Source organism: Chenopodium quinoa, unplaced genomic scaffold, assembly GCF_001683475.1.
Source record: "Chenopodium quinoa cultivar QQ74 unplaced genomic scaffold, ASM168347v1, whole genome shotgun sequence".
Classification (NCBI taxonomy): Eukaryota; Viridiplantae; Streptophyta; class Magnoliopsida; order Caryophyllales; family Amaranthaceae; genus Chenopodium; species Chenopodium quinoa.
The window spans coordinates 1,521,711-1,536,351 of record NW_018744718.1 but is presented as its reverse complement, the minus strand read 5'-3'; the positions used below and the strand labels follow the sequence as shown (position 1 = coordinate 1,536,351).

The following is a 14,641-nucleotide window of genomic DNA, read 5'->3' as shown; positions in this document are numbered from 1 at the left end:
TTTTTTTTTGGATTTTTTTTTTTTGAAAAAATATACAAAAATAGAAGTTATCATATACTTCAAAGACTTCGTATATATATACTTTAAAAATTATTGGGTTTGATTTCAATGTAAAGTATAAACTTTTTTTAAAAGTTTTACACAAACATAATTAGATTCACACACATCTTATTTACAGTAGGGGTTAAAACCTCCCAGCCACATTACAAAGCATTCTATGTCTTTAAGAATGCTACCAAACTCTAAAGGAGGAGCAAGACCCTTCATCACATGTTGTCCTTCTCCAGCACAAATCTTCGAAAACCCGCTTGCTTCCATGAATGTGCACAAGGCATGTCTCATCGCAGTAGCTTCACATTGGCGATAGCTTCACCATCACACAAGACATGATATAATTAGAGATTTAGCTATTAAGAAATAATAAGAATATCTGATTATTATTCATTATGTTATTATGTAAATATCTTTTATTTATCTAGTCAATGTTGTTAGGATTGACTTCCATATTTTTAGGTTATTTTGCTACATATATATATATATATATATATATATATATATATATATATATATATATATATATATATATATATATATATATATATCCTTACCTTTTTTTTTTTAATTAAAGTTAAGAATTGATTCTGTCAAAAAAATTAAAAATCATAAAAGTGAAGGTTAATAATTAATAGAATATATAACATATTATACATACATGCAAAACATTTATATTTTTACTCAAGCAAATTTGCAATGTCACAACAAACCTAAACAATAATTTAAGGGTTCATTTGGCATCGCTGTGGTTTTGTGTTTTTTGGTTTCTCGAATTTCAAACTCATATGATATACGAAGTATGTCATATAATAAAACAAAAATTAGACAGACTTATTAAAATCATGATAAATTTGAAAACCAAGAACAGAAAAGTGTAAATAAAAAACAATACCAAATAAGTCCTAACTTATTTCCTAATTAATTTCCTTAAACACAAATAAAATTTAATGAAATAGGAGTAATAATTAGATTCAAGACATACCAAGAATCTACCGATCTTCCTTGTGACCCGATTCAAAATAGTTAACGGTCTCCTCATAACACGTTTGAGCACATCTCGCACATCTCTTTGATCAACATACTTAAATTTGTCATCAAAATAAAATAAATTATGGACTTCCCTTAAAACCCTCAAAACCCTAATTAACTCTTTGTCCATTCTTTTTCCTTCTTTTTTGCTAGGAAAATAAAAATAAGGCTCAATTTTAATTAAATTTTTATGACCACAATTCTTCCAAACTTTTTCTCTATCATCCACAATCAAAACAACCCTTTCATGTGATAACACATTGTCTAAACCTTTTCGTTCCGCTTTTAAGCAATCCTCCTTAGCAATCACGTACGAAAACATCGACTCACCACCTTCCTTAGAATCGAGTATGTCACGCATGGTTTGTCCATAGCTTCGCTCGCCTCGAGTATATATAGACAAATCAAACATGGAGCTAGCTTCCCTAAGGAATTCGCGAACACCCGGCCTTAACTTCACTATAAAACTACCATTAAATATTTCGAACACATCGTTCATGTTTTTGAAGGATTTGATCTCCTCGGACTTGAATGTCACGGTCTCCCTAGCATGAACTAGTGTGTGATCTAAATCAAGAAGTAAATGGAGCTTCTTGCGGGTATAAAGGGAATTTAAATTATCGTCTTGAAGACGTTCGATCTCTTCGAGTGTGAGGGTTAATTCCGGTTGGATATAGCGGAAGGTTAGAGTGGTGGGATCATTGATTTTGTTATCACCATGTTCACTTTTTGTTTCTGATGAATCCATGGCAACTTAGTATTTTGACTCTAGAATTTTTTTGGGTGTTTTTTTTTATATAAAGCAATTATTAAGAGTGCGTAAGGAGTTTAATTTATTAGGAATAGGAGTTTGTTAGAGATATGAGATATCGGAAAATATATTTAGGTAAAATATTTTATGAATTGAAGAGAATAATATATTTAGGTTTATTTTATGTTAAAATATTATTTAGAGAATATATCTTTAGGAGAAATATTGTTTCCTATCTTATCCTTGTAGGTTTTGTATAAATACTCCATTGATGAATAATAATCAAGCCCATCTTTCCCCTTATTTGACAGAGTTATAGGACGCATAATAGAATAGTTAATATTTTGATTAACAAATTTACTATAATTTATCAAAAACTATCGGTAAAAATATATAAATAAATAAAATAATATTGAGTCAAAGCATGTTAAAATAATATTTAGAGAAAATATTATTTAGAGAATATATCTCCGTGGCCCAACTGGCAACTAGTAATTTTTGTAATATTTGTCTTGCATTTCATGTTGTTAGAACCAAGTTGGTTTGTTGGAGCTTTGCTTGGTTAGAGGAGGTCTCTAGTTCGATTTCCCACTTTGCGTGTTTAAAAAAACAGAGTTAGTATCTCTTAACCAAAACACAAAGAAAATAAATAAATATAGATAATGGATATGCTATACTTTTTTTTATTTTTTAATCATAAATCATAATAACTAATAAATCATAAAAAAAATTAAAAAAAAAGTTATAATAAACAGACAAATACTTAATAAGGCCGTTTAAAAAAAATTAAAAAAAAGAAAAAAAAAAACCCCTTAATAAGGCACTTCATGCTCAATTGCGCCTAACGATCAAACTCAAGTTTGGAGAACTGAACAAGGGTTTTCTTTTATTTTCGAATTAAAGGTGATAAATTCATAAAATACAAATTCAAAATGGTGTAACCCTTCCGATATATCCATCCCAACTTTGTCCTCAATCTTGATGAAGATACACTAATTCAAAATGATGATACGCAGGTCTTGTTAAACCGCAAGAAGCTTCACTTAGTTCTTGATTTGGACCATACAAATTTTATAATTTATTTTAATTTGAAAAAAAACGTTAGGATGATTGTAAGTTATATAATATGTATATTTATTATTAAAAAAAATACCAGTGGATTTTTATAGTATATTGGGGCAACTTATATTAGGGAACTTTAAACTCAAACCGTTTCGTCAAAATAATAATAATTACAAACAGTTTGATGCTTATAGTTCATCCCTCCATGTAGGGTTTAGTCGGTTCCATCACGGTGAGATTTAAATTAGGTGTGTTTAATACTTGTATTGAATATAGGTTGATTGTAAGTTTCAAATTATTATTTATTTAATGTTTGGATAAAAAAATATTTATTTAATGAATACACCTCTTCCTATTTTATATAAGCAAAATTTTTAAAAATTAGAAAGTTAAAATAGATAGAAAAAAAAAGTAACTAAAAAATAATAAGGATTAACAAAGGGGCGGAGTCAGGGGGGCTGGGGTGGGCCATGGCCTCCCCCTTGACTCAAGATAAATATTAATTTAACATATATTTGTTATAAGTTGTAGTGTAGATGAGTTGGTTTTTGTCATGTGATTGTGGGCAAGAGGTCAAGAGTTCAAACTCAATTGTAGTCGCGATTTGCGAAATTACAGATATGATCTTGGCCCCCTTCACTTGAAAATTTTGGTTCCGCCACCAAACAAAACCTACAAAAAAATTTCATATATAATATAGCCCCAAAAGACAAATATAATATTAATTAAATGTAATGTATATTGTTATATTTTTATTAAAAAAAATGTGACGAATGTTGTTTTTTTTTTTTTTTTTTTTTTGAGGGAAACAATTCCTTGCGGAGCTTGCTCTGACACAAAAAAAAAAAAAATATTAAATTATAATTCGTTATGATTAAGCGTTTAATCTTTAGATCTTATCTAGTTATTAGTTAATGTACTTGCATTGCAAGTTGCAAGCTAGTAATCCAATTACACTCTTTACTACTTCGTATAAATTAACTCTTGAACCATTAGAACAAAGATATTGAAGAGGGTAAAAAAAAAAAAGTTTAGAGTAATGAAAGAAATACTAGAGTTGTGCATGAAAAGCTTGGAATGCTCTCATCCATCATTCATGGATAACAAGTGTTCATGGACATTCGATTGTGGCGATCCTATCAAGTTACCCTTTCGATTCATCCATCCCAACTTAACCCTCAATCTTGATGAAGTTACACATATTCAATATGATTATACTCAAGTCTTGTTTAACCGCAAGAAGCTTCACTTAGTTCTTGATTTGGACCATACCCTAATTCATGCAAGAAAGATCAAGAAGTTCAAGTCTAAGCATAGACGACAAAACATAAGAGCCATGATGTCGTACGATGATATTTCCGAGTTTAAGCTTTCGAGTGGTGAGGAGTTTGTTGTGAAGTTAAGGCCCGGTGTACATGAGTTCCTTGAGAAAGTTAGCACTATGTTCGATTTGTCGATATGTACCATGGGAACCCGTGAGTATGCTCACAAGGTGGTTGAAAAACTCGGTGGATTGGATAAGTTTTTGTGGGTGATCGCTAGGGAAGATTGTGTGAAGGCGAATCAAAAGGCGTTGGATGTGGTGTTATCATGTCGAGAAGCAACATTGATTGTTGATGATACCGAAAGTGTTTGGGAGGAATCTTGTAAGGCTAACCTAATAAAAATAAATCCGTATGATTATGATTTTGTTCCTTTAGAGAAAGAGAAAAAGGTGTTATTGGATAGGGAGCTTGCTAGGGTTCTTGATATATTAAGGGGTGTTTATAATGGATTTTATGATGGTGGTAATGAAAAGGATGAATCTGCTAAGGATGCAAGAAAAGAGCTTGAAAAGGTTATGATAAGCCGGCCGGAATTAGGTTGTTCGAATCAAGAACAACATGACAAAGATGAAAAGCTTGGTGTTGATGAAGTTGTAGCAACGAGCAAGCCAAAGAGATTAAGAATTAGACTAAATTGAGTCTTGCTACAACATGATTGTACCCCAATGACAAAAAGGCGAAAGACACAAGATGCGATCAACAATACTTCATCATTTAATGTAACGATGGTCGTATAATCAACTTATGTAGAATATGCCTTTTCGCTGCATATATGTAATGTTATCTTGGTGGCTTCATTGTTGTAGTTTTAGCTACGTAGTTATTGTATGTAATTTTTTAATCTTCTAAGTTTACATTGTTTATTATATTACTAGTATATTGAATAAAAACTTATATTTCGAATCAAGTCTTTTATGAGGACTGAGGAATAATGGCAGAATTAGTCAGTGGCTGTTTGTATATTACATAGAGATGGATGAGAGTCTGAGACCAACTGTTGGATAACCAAGCTTGTGAAGGTTGCACAAGTTGGAGACTGCTAACACAACGGCAAGAGAGCAGCAATAACAGTCGATCCAACAACGGTCTCTTGATATAGTTCCAATGTTGGCAGTGTACAAGCACAAGGGAGAACAAGTCCAGAAAAGTTGCATTACTAAATTAATAATCAATAGGTACAACAGACAAGTATATAACTGAACTTGTTTGACTAGAGCTTGTGATTATACTGAGAATGCTAGTTGCTAACAAGGTAAATCATGTAACAACTAACAATTGATGATAGAATTGATGAATGGCAAAGCATAAATCGAACATAAGGTCATTATGATAGCAAGCTAGGCAACTAAACGGATAATCCACAGAATGAAATTATAAACTACTCAAGTACACCTACAGAACACATCAGTAACACAATCACCATCCTGTGGCTGATTTAAACATTTAAAATTTAGAAAGAAAAAAAAAAAAGGGCACCTACTTAAAGGGTCTCTGTCAGAATCACATCCATTCTGAGGGTTCTGCATGAAACTGCAGATATCTAACACCAGATAATCATATAAATAAGGTCTAATCCTTAGATGACTTGTTAATGAGAGATTTGTGGATGTGAGGAATAACTCCACCACCAGCAATAGTTCCTTTGATCAGCGTATCAAGTTCCTCATCTCCACGGATAGCCAGCTGCAGATGCCTAGGAGTGATACGCTTCACCTTCAGATCCTTACTTGCATTTCCTGCAAGCTCCAATACTTCAGCAGTCAGGTACTCGAGGATGGCTGCAGTGTAAACAGCAGCCGTTGCACCGACCCTCCCATTTGCAGTTACCCTAGTCTTGAGCAGACGGTGAACACGACCCACAGGAAACTGCACATTAATCAAAAAGATATCTCAGCAAAATAAATAGCTCACCAATAATAAAACATCAGAAATCAACTTAAACATAACTGTGCAGCAATAGTTAATGCAAAGAGCTTTCAGTATCAGCAGTCAAAGAGGGCTTCAGCCTTCAGGATGAATGTCATGAGCTTTACAGGCTAGCAAAGAGCAATGATACGAGGCAAATAGCCCAAAAAATGAAGCATTTAAAGTGCCAATTTGTAGTGTTTATAAATTTTTTAAAAAAATTGAGTTCCCATGAAGGACTTCTTTTTATTTGAAAAAAAAAAAAAAAAAAAAAAAAAAAAAAAAAAAAAAAAAAGAGAGATATTGCAACATCAGCTGGAAATTATGATGACAAATTTCTTATATATTCTCAACTTTTTGCAACAAAATTTGTTTCATCATTAAAATTGACATAATGTGAACATATAATGCACCCATCTATTTTGGCACGATGTCCATAAATATTTTCAAAACAGGGGCATGTCAACGAATCAACACTTAATGACAGATCAAGTAAAGGAAGGTAAATTTACTATTTACTCCACAAAGAGCTACCAACACTATTGCAGCTTCACCAGGATTCCCTTAAACTAGATTCCTTCCGATTCAAGCTTTATTATTTTATTGCCAGCACCAATTATAAAGATGCAACAAACAAGCTGAACTTGGAACACAAATATACTTTTTTCTGCATAGAATGATACATTTCACAACAAGAACAAAAAATAAAGAAATTCTTCTTAAAACACTAGCCAAATATGTAATTCACAAAATTGTCAATGCTAAGTAGCTACAGAATGACTTGCTATTTTGTAGAAAGATACTAAAACCAGATCCAGAATGTTTCGACCCAAATTCATTATCAATTTCTGTTTTTAGTTTTGGCAATGAATCCAATTGTAGACATTCTCCTCTCACCTCCTTACAGCATATGTATAATAAATCATTCAAGCAAGATCTCTCTGGAAAAATATGACACTATCCACTACAATCTTACAAATCTCTCATATTTAAAACTTGTAAAACCTCACTCAAAGGGACCTACTGCAGTTTAGTTTCTGTGAGAACTCTGTTATAGACTGATTTTCTGATGTTAATATTGTATGAATTCCAAGAATCAGTTAAGATAAAAGCTTGATAATTTGATAGATAATGGCTGAAAGCTTACAAAGGTAGTACGTAGTAGGTTTAGCCTACAACTCTCCTGTTAGCAAGTTAGCAACTTGAGGTTGCAACTCTCTATTCCTATAACCCAATTCATGCCTACTTTCTTCTTTCAACTCTCTCTCTCTATTTATACTCAAGCAAGGCTACTAATAACACTAAACTTCCTAAAGTGCCCTTTCTAAAGATTGGTCTATTACAAATTCACACACACCTATCACCATACTATGGAAAAGAAAGTCATTCTCCAGGGTCCAGACCTTTTTCTTTTAACCTTTGAATTGCTCACCAAAGAACCCCAAGTTTCAACCTCAAGTTTCAAGCTCAACATAAAAATAACGCAATCAAATGATCAACTTCATTGTCCCACCAAGATAAATGCAACAAAGAACCCCAAGTTTCAACCTCAAGTTTCTCTGAACACAAAGGTTAAATTCATCGCTTTACAATGTGATGTCCTGCTGTTGACAATATTTTCAGGGACTAAAAAGCACACAACCTAACCCTATCCACTATCCAGCCATATCATGTCTTTGAATTAATAGTTGGAGAAAGAACAGAAACCACAGATACAACAGCTTAAACAAAACAGTCTTCTTTTACAAATGCAGATGAACTATGCAAAACAGTACTGTGGACTGAAAGGAAGCAGATGGAGAGGGCAATACTCCTCATAATTGATTAATTATGAATATGACTATCAAATAACACTCAACAAAAACAAGACCTCATGAGATTGGTGGTCGTAGTCAAGAACCTTGAACCTGATATTTGTGACTTTAATGACTCAAGATTGACCAAAATTGATGCTTTAACAAAAACACGAAATACAAAATTCCCAAGGACTAATACAACTGACAGTCAACTAATCCTAACCAAATTCACTTTATTAATGATTAAATTAATCTTATACTTCAAAAAAATTGCACCACAAAATGGCCAAAACCCAAGTCAAATCTCATTGCAAAAACTTCATTGCAACCTACAAGAATCCATTTCAATAGCAATTCCAGGAACAATCTTGAATTAATCAGAAAAGATGAGTTTTGAACTTCATCTCACTCAATGTTTAAAGGTTAATTCTACTTCAATCCTGGCCTCCAAAACCTTCGGAACAACGAATGACAATTAACACAGCCCCCACCCCAAAAATATCCCAAATAAAGAATTTCGCAACCAAATTCAAAACCCAGAAATCCCATCAACTAATCTCATGAAAATCATATCAAATAACACAATCACAAGACAATTAAAGTGATTTGAACAAAACCCAACAAGCAAAATTTCTCAAATTTTGAACAAACAAGCGTAGATCTACAAAAATTACATCAAAAAACCCAGAAAGAAATCAGAAAAAAGGGAAAAGAAAAGACCTGAAGACCAGCACGAGAAGAACGAGAAATGGGGGCTTTCTTATCTTTGTCTTTGTTCAATCCGGAAGATTTGCCAGTAATCAAACCCTTTGCTCCTTTGCCTGACATTTTTGGGGTTAATTCAAAAAATGAAAGGGTTTTTGGTTTCCCTCCCAAAAGAAGAAGAAGAAAAACTTTGAGTTGGGTTTGGGAATTTGCGGAAAACACCCGGATTGCCAAAGTGGATTTTCGGGGAGGAGAGAGAAAGAGATAGAGAGATGGGGGAGATAGAGAGCAAGTGTGGATTTTTTGATTTATACTTGGAATCAAGGAGAGAGAAAGAGGGAGGTGGCCGAAAAGGAAACAACTTCTTGAGATTTTATTGATATGACTAGGAGTTGACGATACTATCCCTTCCAAAGTTTCACCGTATTCGAAAGATGTACCCATATTCATACCCGATGCTCGATATTTATGTTTGGACTTTTAATGTATTGTTTTTTTACCCATATTCATATCCGATATTCGATATTCTATTTGGACTTTTAAGTTGTATTTTTTTTATTAAGGTAGATCTTTTCAAATTGGCCCGGTTCAATCCGATTTGATTTTTAAATTTTTGGGGGTTTGGGCAACCTACAAATTCAATTTTTAGTTAAATTTTGAGCCGAATTTATTTTGACCCGAAAACCCGCTAATTTTGACCCCCCCCCCAAGTAGCAAGTTTGAGCATGATTTTCTCGATCCATAACCTTGGCGTGAAACGCACCACTCTTTTTTGGGCAAGATCTAATCCGTGAATTGTGATCACCTATGAAAAAGTTCGTCCAGGCTAGAACACGCCATGGGTCATCTTGGGCCAAATTTGATGAGTTATACACTTATAGTGTCTTGGCAATTAATTTTATAGTATTCGCACATTTTTCACTCGCTTTATTATTACTAACAATTCATTTGATAGTATATGTAATATCCCTTATGATTGCTTTAAAAGGATTTGATATACTACTCATATCAACAAGATGTATCTTCCTTTTAGAGAGTTCATATGCTGAGATACTCCGTAGTTAAGCGTGCTTGGCTGGGACCTGGGAGTAGTATTGGGATGGGTGACCTTCTGGAAAGGGCCGGGGTGTTACAGTATATTAATACAATTGTTTTATAAACATTAGGTTAAAGTATAGTTAAATGTGAATATTAAATCAAATAGACTGATACGAATATAACATCTCACATTTCAGCTCATTTTAGTCCAATTCAGTTTAGTTCAATAAATGTGAACAAGGCCGAAGTAATGCAATATTGTATTAATAAATTAAAATAGAAGAAATGTAATAAGAATATATGTTTGGTTATATTTTGTCCTAAAGTCAAAACAAGAGCATTATTTTGGGGTGTGAGTATATAGACTACTTTGATACATATTTGTTTACATTTTATAAACGAAACTATATTCTACTCCGAATAATTCAACTTAAGAGCACCCAAAAAAAAAAAAAAAAAAAAAAAACCTTTCTGTATGTTCAATTAGCCCTTGAAAAGAAAAATATAATGTTGTAAAATATACAAGTAAGATGAAACTATTGACAAAAGAATAATACTTGCATTACTTGCATATATATGTATTTTTTATATTAAAAAAAAATATTTAAAAGACTAATCTCCCATGCTACACTTCTACGTATGAATTTTTATGAAAATCCTTCCATCATGATGTAAACGTAACCTTGTTCGTCGCCAGATGTTCTCCTGCAAATAACCATATAGAAAGTGCATTATTTTAATTGTCACATAAATAGGCTTGAAAATGTCGAATTTAAGAGGGAAATACATAGCAAATTAAGGTAAAATCGTGATGGATATAAATCAAGTAAAGAAAACGCATGAAACTCTTAATAGGGATAATAAACACGAACAAAACTCACATACTCATGAACAATTTATAATCGGTTTGAACAAATGGTTTCATTTTTTGATTAGCCATTTAATCGAGCTAAACTCAATGTCTAAGACATTCGTCTTGTACACCTAACATATTTTATTAGATTGTTATATATCCTCTACCCTAAAGCCTAAATTATTAGTAGAATGACATAGTTAAGAGATTTTTTATAACAAGACTTAAGCCTAATACTACCTTATATTTCTAATTAATTAACAACATGTATATTATACGTATTGACTTATTGTCGAATCATGCAATCCTTTATCAAGCTCAAGTTCAAGTTCAGATCAAACTTGGTTTATTAATTATTATCAAGAGAAGCTCATATATTATTTTAAGTTCAATATTAATCTTGATAAAATCATTTAGGAAGTTTAGTCGTTTCAGCTCAACTCATGGGCTCATGGCCAAACCAAGCATTATTTTAACTTCTTCTTTTAATCTTAATTTTGTTTGTTGAATTGGATTTTCTTAGGTCAAAAGGGGGAAAAAATAAGGTACCTTGTATAGAAAGCAAAAGCTGCAGACCCAAGAGCAACAAGCCCAACAAAGATGAGAAATGCGATCATCAAATTGGATGTACTACTATGCCTTCTTTCCTTTTCTTTGCCTTTGCTCACTACGCAACTTTGTAAATTGCATGTCTCTCTTACTATGGGCTGTCAATTCAAAAAAAATAAAATAAAATGCTTTTATTATCATAATAATAAAGAGAACCATATTTAATGAGAGGATAATCAATAACTCTAATCTAATACTCTTTCCATTTTAAAAAGTTGTTTTGTTTTGAATTTTGTTTTTTGAGTACAGTCACTTAATGAGAACGTTTACAGAAAATACATTTATTATTATTACTAGTTTTGTACCCGTGCGATACCCGGGTTGTTTATTGAATTTTAAGATAAATTTTTAATCTATATGTCAAATTTTAAAACATATCATTGATACAAAATTACTTAGGAATTGATGTGTTTTTGGTGGTGATTTAAACTATATAGTAGGCATGTAATGACTAATAATAACATTGGTGAAAAACATTTATTGACCCGTAACCTAAAATATTGACCCTGTCTGAAATGACTCTAGATTGTAAAGTATATTGCTTTAATTGATTAGAATACATTATAAAATAATGGATGTGGTGCATTTTGAGCTAATTCCTTCGCTTCAAAAAAAAACTATGATACAAAAAAATAAATTTATATGATAATTTATGATTGTAATAAATTTTTTTTTAATAAAATTATAATTTAATTTGTACATATGAAATATTGATACTTTATGAAAATAAAATTCTAAATTTAATTTGTACATATAAAATATTAGGCAAATGCTAACGAACGCCCTGGGGCGTTGGATAAAATAGCAAAAAGTAGAAAGATTAAATTAAAATAAATATTAATTAAACCGATCAACGCGTGATTTTGTCATGGTTTCCCAAATATGTATCACTTTTGGTAGTATTTTAAATGTTTATCCAACGCCCCGAGGACGTTCGTTAGCAAGATCTTATTATTATTATTATTATTATTATTAAAAATAATCGGACAAATAAATTGATCTAATTATTCTTTAGACGAATTAAAATGCTTTTATCATTAATTTTTACACAAAAATTGCTTTTTTCATTGGAGTCCAAAAAATTAAACAAAATTGTTCGTGATATTTAATGCTTTATAGTTTATACCAATCTAAATCTGACCCAATACGATGAGTAAACAACTAAACATGCATCACTAAATATCCACATATTAACACATCAACGATCCAACTCATCCATGACCTTTTTTCCTAGCCCATCAAGTTTTATTGTTGAAAACATAAGCCTAAAACTTAGTTTAACTATTTTTATAAACTCTCTTTAAACAACACAGAAGTCAGGATGGCCGAGCCAGACTCAAGTTCTGGTCTTCGAAAGAGGGCGTGGGTTCAAATCCCACTTCTGACAATTTTTGCTCCTAATTAATTTCTTACCTTATTATACAATGTATACTTTTTATAAAGTCTTAATTATATTCTTAGCAATTAATGTTACATCCTCAACCGAGTCAGGATGGCCGAGTGGTCTAAGGCGCCAGACTCAAGTTCTGGTCCTCTAACGAGGGCGTGGGTTCAAATCCCACTTCTGATATTTTTATTTTCCGTCATATTATCATACTCCTGTATTTCTATTTTTTTGCCCCATTTGACTTTGCACAGTCTTCAAGACGAGTACTTAATACAGATAATTAATGTTACATCCTCAACCGAGTCAGGATGGCCGAGTGGTCTAAGGCGCCAGACTCAAGTTCTGGTCCTCTAACGAGGGCGTGGGTTCAAATCCCACTTCTGACATTATTATTTTCCGTCATATTATCATACTCCTGTATTTCTATTTTTTTGCCCCATTTGACTTTGCACAGTCTTCAAGACGAGTACTTAATACAGATAATTTGTTCAATATTATAGGTCAAGTTGCGGAAGTAAGACCAATTATAATAACAATTTAACAAGAGATAATGTTGACCATCCTGAAAATCATGCAAGATAATGAACATACTTAGGCCAATATAGCACATCCAAACTCATAATATTGTGATGAGTAATAATTCTATAAACTTTAGACTCACCTTTTCTTGATCTGAACATTGCTCATCATACACTGGATAATCAGGGGACGAAGTCTCCTCAATTACAGCATAACAATCGACTCTTCGACTCCGAATCCCACCACCACAAGGAGCAGAACACGGTAACCACGGTCCAACAACCCATTCAAACACCTCTACAATGTAAAACAGACTTAAAATAAGCTGTAGTATACTAGCTTTACAACAATTGTACTAGCAGTATTACATAACAAATTTATACCTTTAGGCTTTGGTTGTGAAATCAATTCAGCACCACTTTTACAGTACCCTGATGAAGTATCACCATACACCATATCCGGATAAGAGCAGTCTGCACAACAGACGAATTCGTCGCCATCTTCCACCTTATTCTCACACTTTTTGCACCCATCTTTCACCTTTGTGGGACTTCCTGTTGATCGAATATGTGAATAACAAGCTTCTTAGGGAATTATTATATTATCGCATATTCTTCACTAACAGAATCAGTACTAATTAATAGCCGCACATATTATTTTAACATGGCCAAAAATACAAATGTCACGTTTACTAAAATACAGTAATGGTATGGTTTATGATTGAATTTCCTAACATGAAACCGTTAAAGAAATTAAATTACCGGCTATGCAGCAGTAAAAATGTGTATGGTCAGGAGGACAGGATGAATATTTTTTCCCCTGGCATTGGCCATAGCAGGTGTTTGACTGATTATACACAAGACCTCCACATTCTCCCTTCAACTTATGTAGGCATGTTTTAGTCCAATAGCATCCTAAATTTCCCATAACAAAACAACCAATTATTAGAAATTTATCAACTATGTTTCAAAAAAGTTGCAAATTTCATATGTAACTTATTTATACCCAGGATAAATTCATTTGTCACATTATTCGTACATTACTATTTCAACTTATGCTATCAATGCTTTAACACAACACCAATTAATTCCAGACAGAAGGAGTATACAATATGAACGGGAAAATTTAGGAGGGGATTACCTTGGGAGGGGAAGTCCTCTGAAAAAGCAACAAAAGCAATTGATAGAGAAAGGGCTAGGAGGAGCTTCCACTCCCATTTTGCTTTCTCCATTGAAACTTGATAAATAACTCGTTTATGACCAAAAAATTGATTTTCTGTTGGATTAAAGGGAAGTTTTGGAAGGTGGGTTTAATAATTATTAATACTTCTTATTATGCACCAAAACATGCTTGGTCAAATCACATTACATGTAGGGGGAACTTCCATAATCATTTATTTTTCTCAATTTCTCTCTCCATTGACATTCTTCAACACCAAAAGTTTGATTGTTGGTTAGTTGTATTAAAGGGGAATTTTGGAGTGAAGGCTTGTTTACCATATTTTAATGGAAAAAAGTTCATGATATATAATACTCTTATTTGGCATGCACCCAAATTAAAATTAAATTGTAAGTCGGACGTTATGCATTATGCAACATGGACAATTTT

General features: G+C 32.4%; 4 protein-coding genes and 2 non-coding genes across 6 annotated transcripts; 3 read left to right on the top strand and 3 right to left on the bottom strand.

Moving 5' to 3' along the window:
- Positions 1-863: 863 nt before the first annotated feature.
- LOC110703099 (RNA polymerase II C-terminal domain phosphatase-like 4) lies at positions 864-1,831 on the bottom strand. Its single transcript, XM_021880853.1, has 2 exons — positions 1,341-1,831; positions 864-1,232 (listed from the first exon to the last, which is right to left on the bottom strand). The coding sequence occupies exons 1-2, from the start codon at positions 1,829-1,831 to the stop codon at positions 962-964; spliced, it is 762 nt and encodes a 253-aa protein (XP_021736545.1). The 3' UTR covers positions 864-961.
- A 2,104-nt stretch (positions 1,832-3,935) lies between these two features.
- Positions 3,936-4,859, top strand: LOC110703098 (RNA polymerase II C-terminal domain phosphatase-like 4). The gene has a single exon (XM_021880852.1). The coding sequence runs from the start codon at positions 3,936-3,938 to the stop codon at positions 4,857-4,859; it is 924 nt and encodes a 307-aa protein (XP_021736544.1).
- Positions 4,860-5,474: 615 nt separating this feature from the next.
- LOC110703295 (probable histone H2A variant 3) lies at positions 5,475-8,970 on the bottom strand. The gene is made up of 2 exons (XM_021881080.1): positions 8,643-8,970; positions 5,475-6,087 (listed from the first exon to the last, which is right to left on the bottom strand). The coding sequence occupies exons 1-2, from the start codon at positions 8,748-8,750 to the stop codon at positions 5,791-5,793; spliced, it is 405 nt and encodes a 134-aa protein (XP_021736772.1). The 5' UTR covers positions 8,751-8,970; the 3' UTR covers positions 5,475-5,790.
- Positions 8,971-9,645: 675 nt separating this feature from the next.
- Positions 9,646-14,361, bottom strand: LOC110703163 (papilin-like). The gene is made up of 6 exons (XM_021880906.1): positions 14,174-14,361; positions 13,795-13,947; positions 13,417-13,587; positions 13,176-13,330; positions 11,068-11,225; positions 9,646-10,370 (listed from the first exon to the last, which is right to left on the bottom strand). Exons 1-6 carry the CDS (start codon positions 14,262-14,264, stop codon positions 10,313-10,315), a joined length of 786 nt encoding a protein of 261 aa, XP_021736598.1. The 5' UTR covers positions 14,265-14,361; the 3' UTR covers positions 9,646-10,312.
- On the top strand, positions 12,614-12,697 carry TRNAL-CAA. Its single transcript has one exon. It is a non-coding gene; the product is annotated as a tRNA-Leu (tRNA).
- TRNAL-CAA lies at positions 12,817-12,900 on the top strand. Its single transcript has one exon. It is a non-coding gene; the product is annotated as a tRNA-Leu (tRNA).
- Positions 14,362-14,641: the final 280 nt, after the last annotated feature.

Bases quoted from the DNA above. Each gene is read 5' to 3' on its own strand.
- LOC110703163 (XM_021880906.1), bottom strand. From the start codon at position 14,264: ATGGAGAAAGCAAAATGGGAGTGGAAGCTCCTCCTAGCCCTTTCTCTA. The intron at 13,331-13,416 runs GTATAAATTTGT...TTTACATTGTAG, and splicing joins TTCACAACCAAAGCCTAAAG to AGGTGTTTGAATGGGTTGTT. The intron at 11,226-13,175 runs GTGAGTCTAAAG...TTGAATTGACAG, and splicing joins AATGTTCAGATCAAGAAAAG to CCCATAGTAAGAGAGACATG.
- LOC110703098 (XM_021880852.1), top strand. From the start codon at position 3,936: ATGAAAGAAATACTAGAGTTGTGCATGAAAAGCTTGGAATGCTCTCAT.
- LOC110703099 (XM_021880853.1), bottom strand. From the start codon at position 1,831: ATGGATTCATCAGAAACAAAAAGTGAACATGGTGATAACAAAATCAAT. The intron at 1,233-1,340 runs GTTATCACATGA...TTATTTTCCTAG, and splicing joins CGAAAAGGTTTAGACAATGT to CAAAAAAGAAGGAAAAAGAA.
- LOC110703295 (XM_021881080.1), bottom strand. From the start codon at position 8,750: ATGTCAGGCAAAGGAGCAAAGGGTTTGATTACTGGCAAATCTTCCGGA. The intron at 6,088-8,642 runs GTCTTTTCTTTT...ATTAATGTGCAG, and splicing joins CTTCTCGTGCTGGTCTTCAG to TTTCCTGTGGGTCGTGTTCA.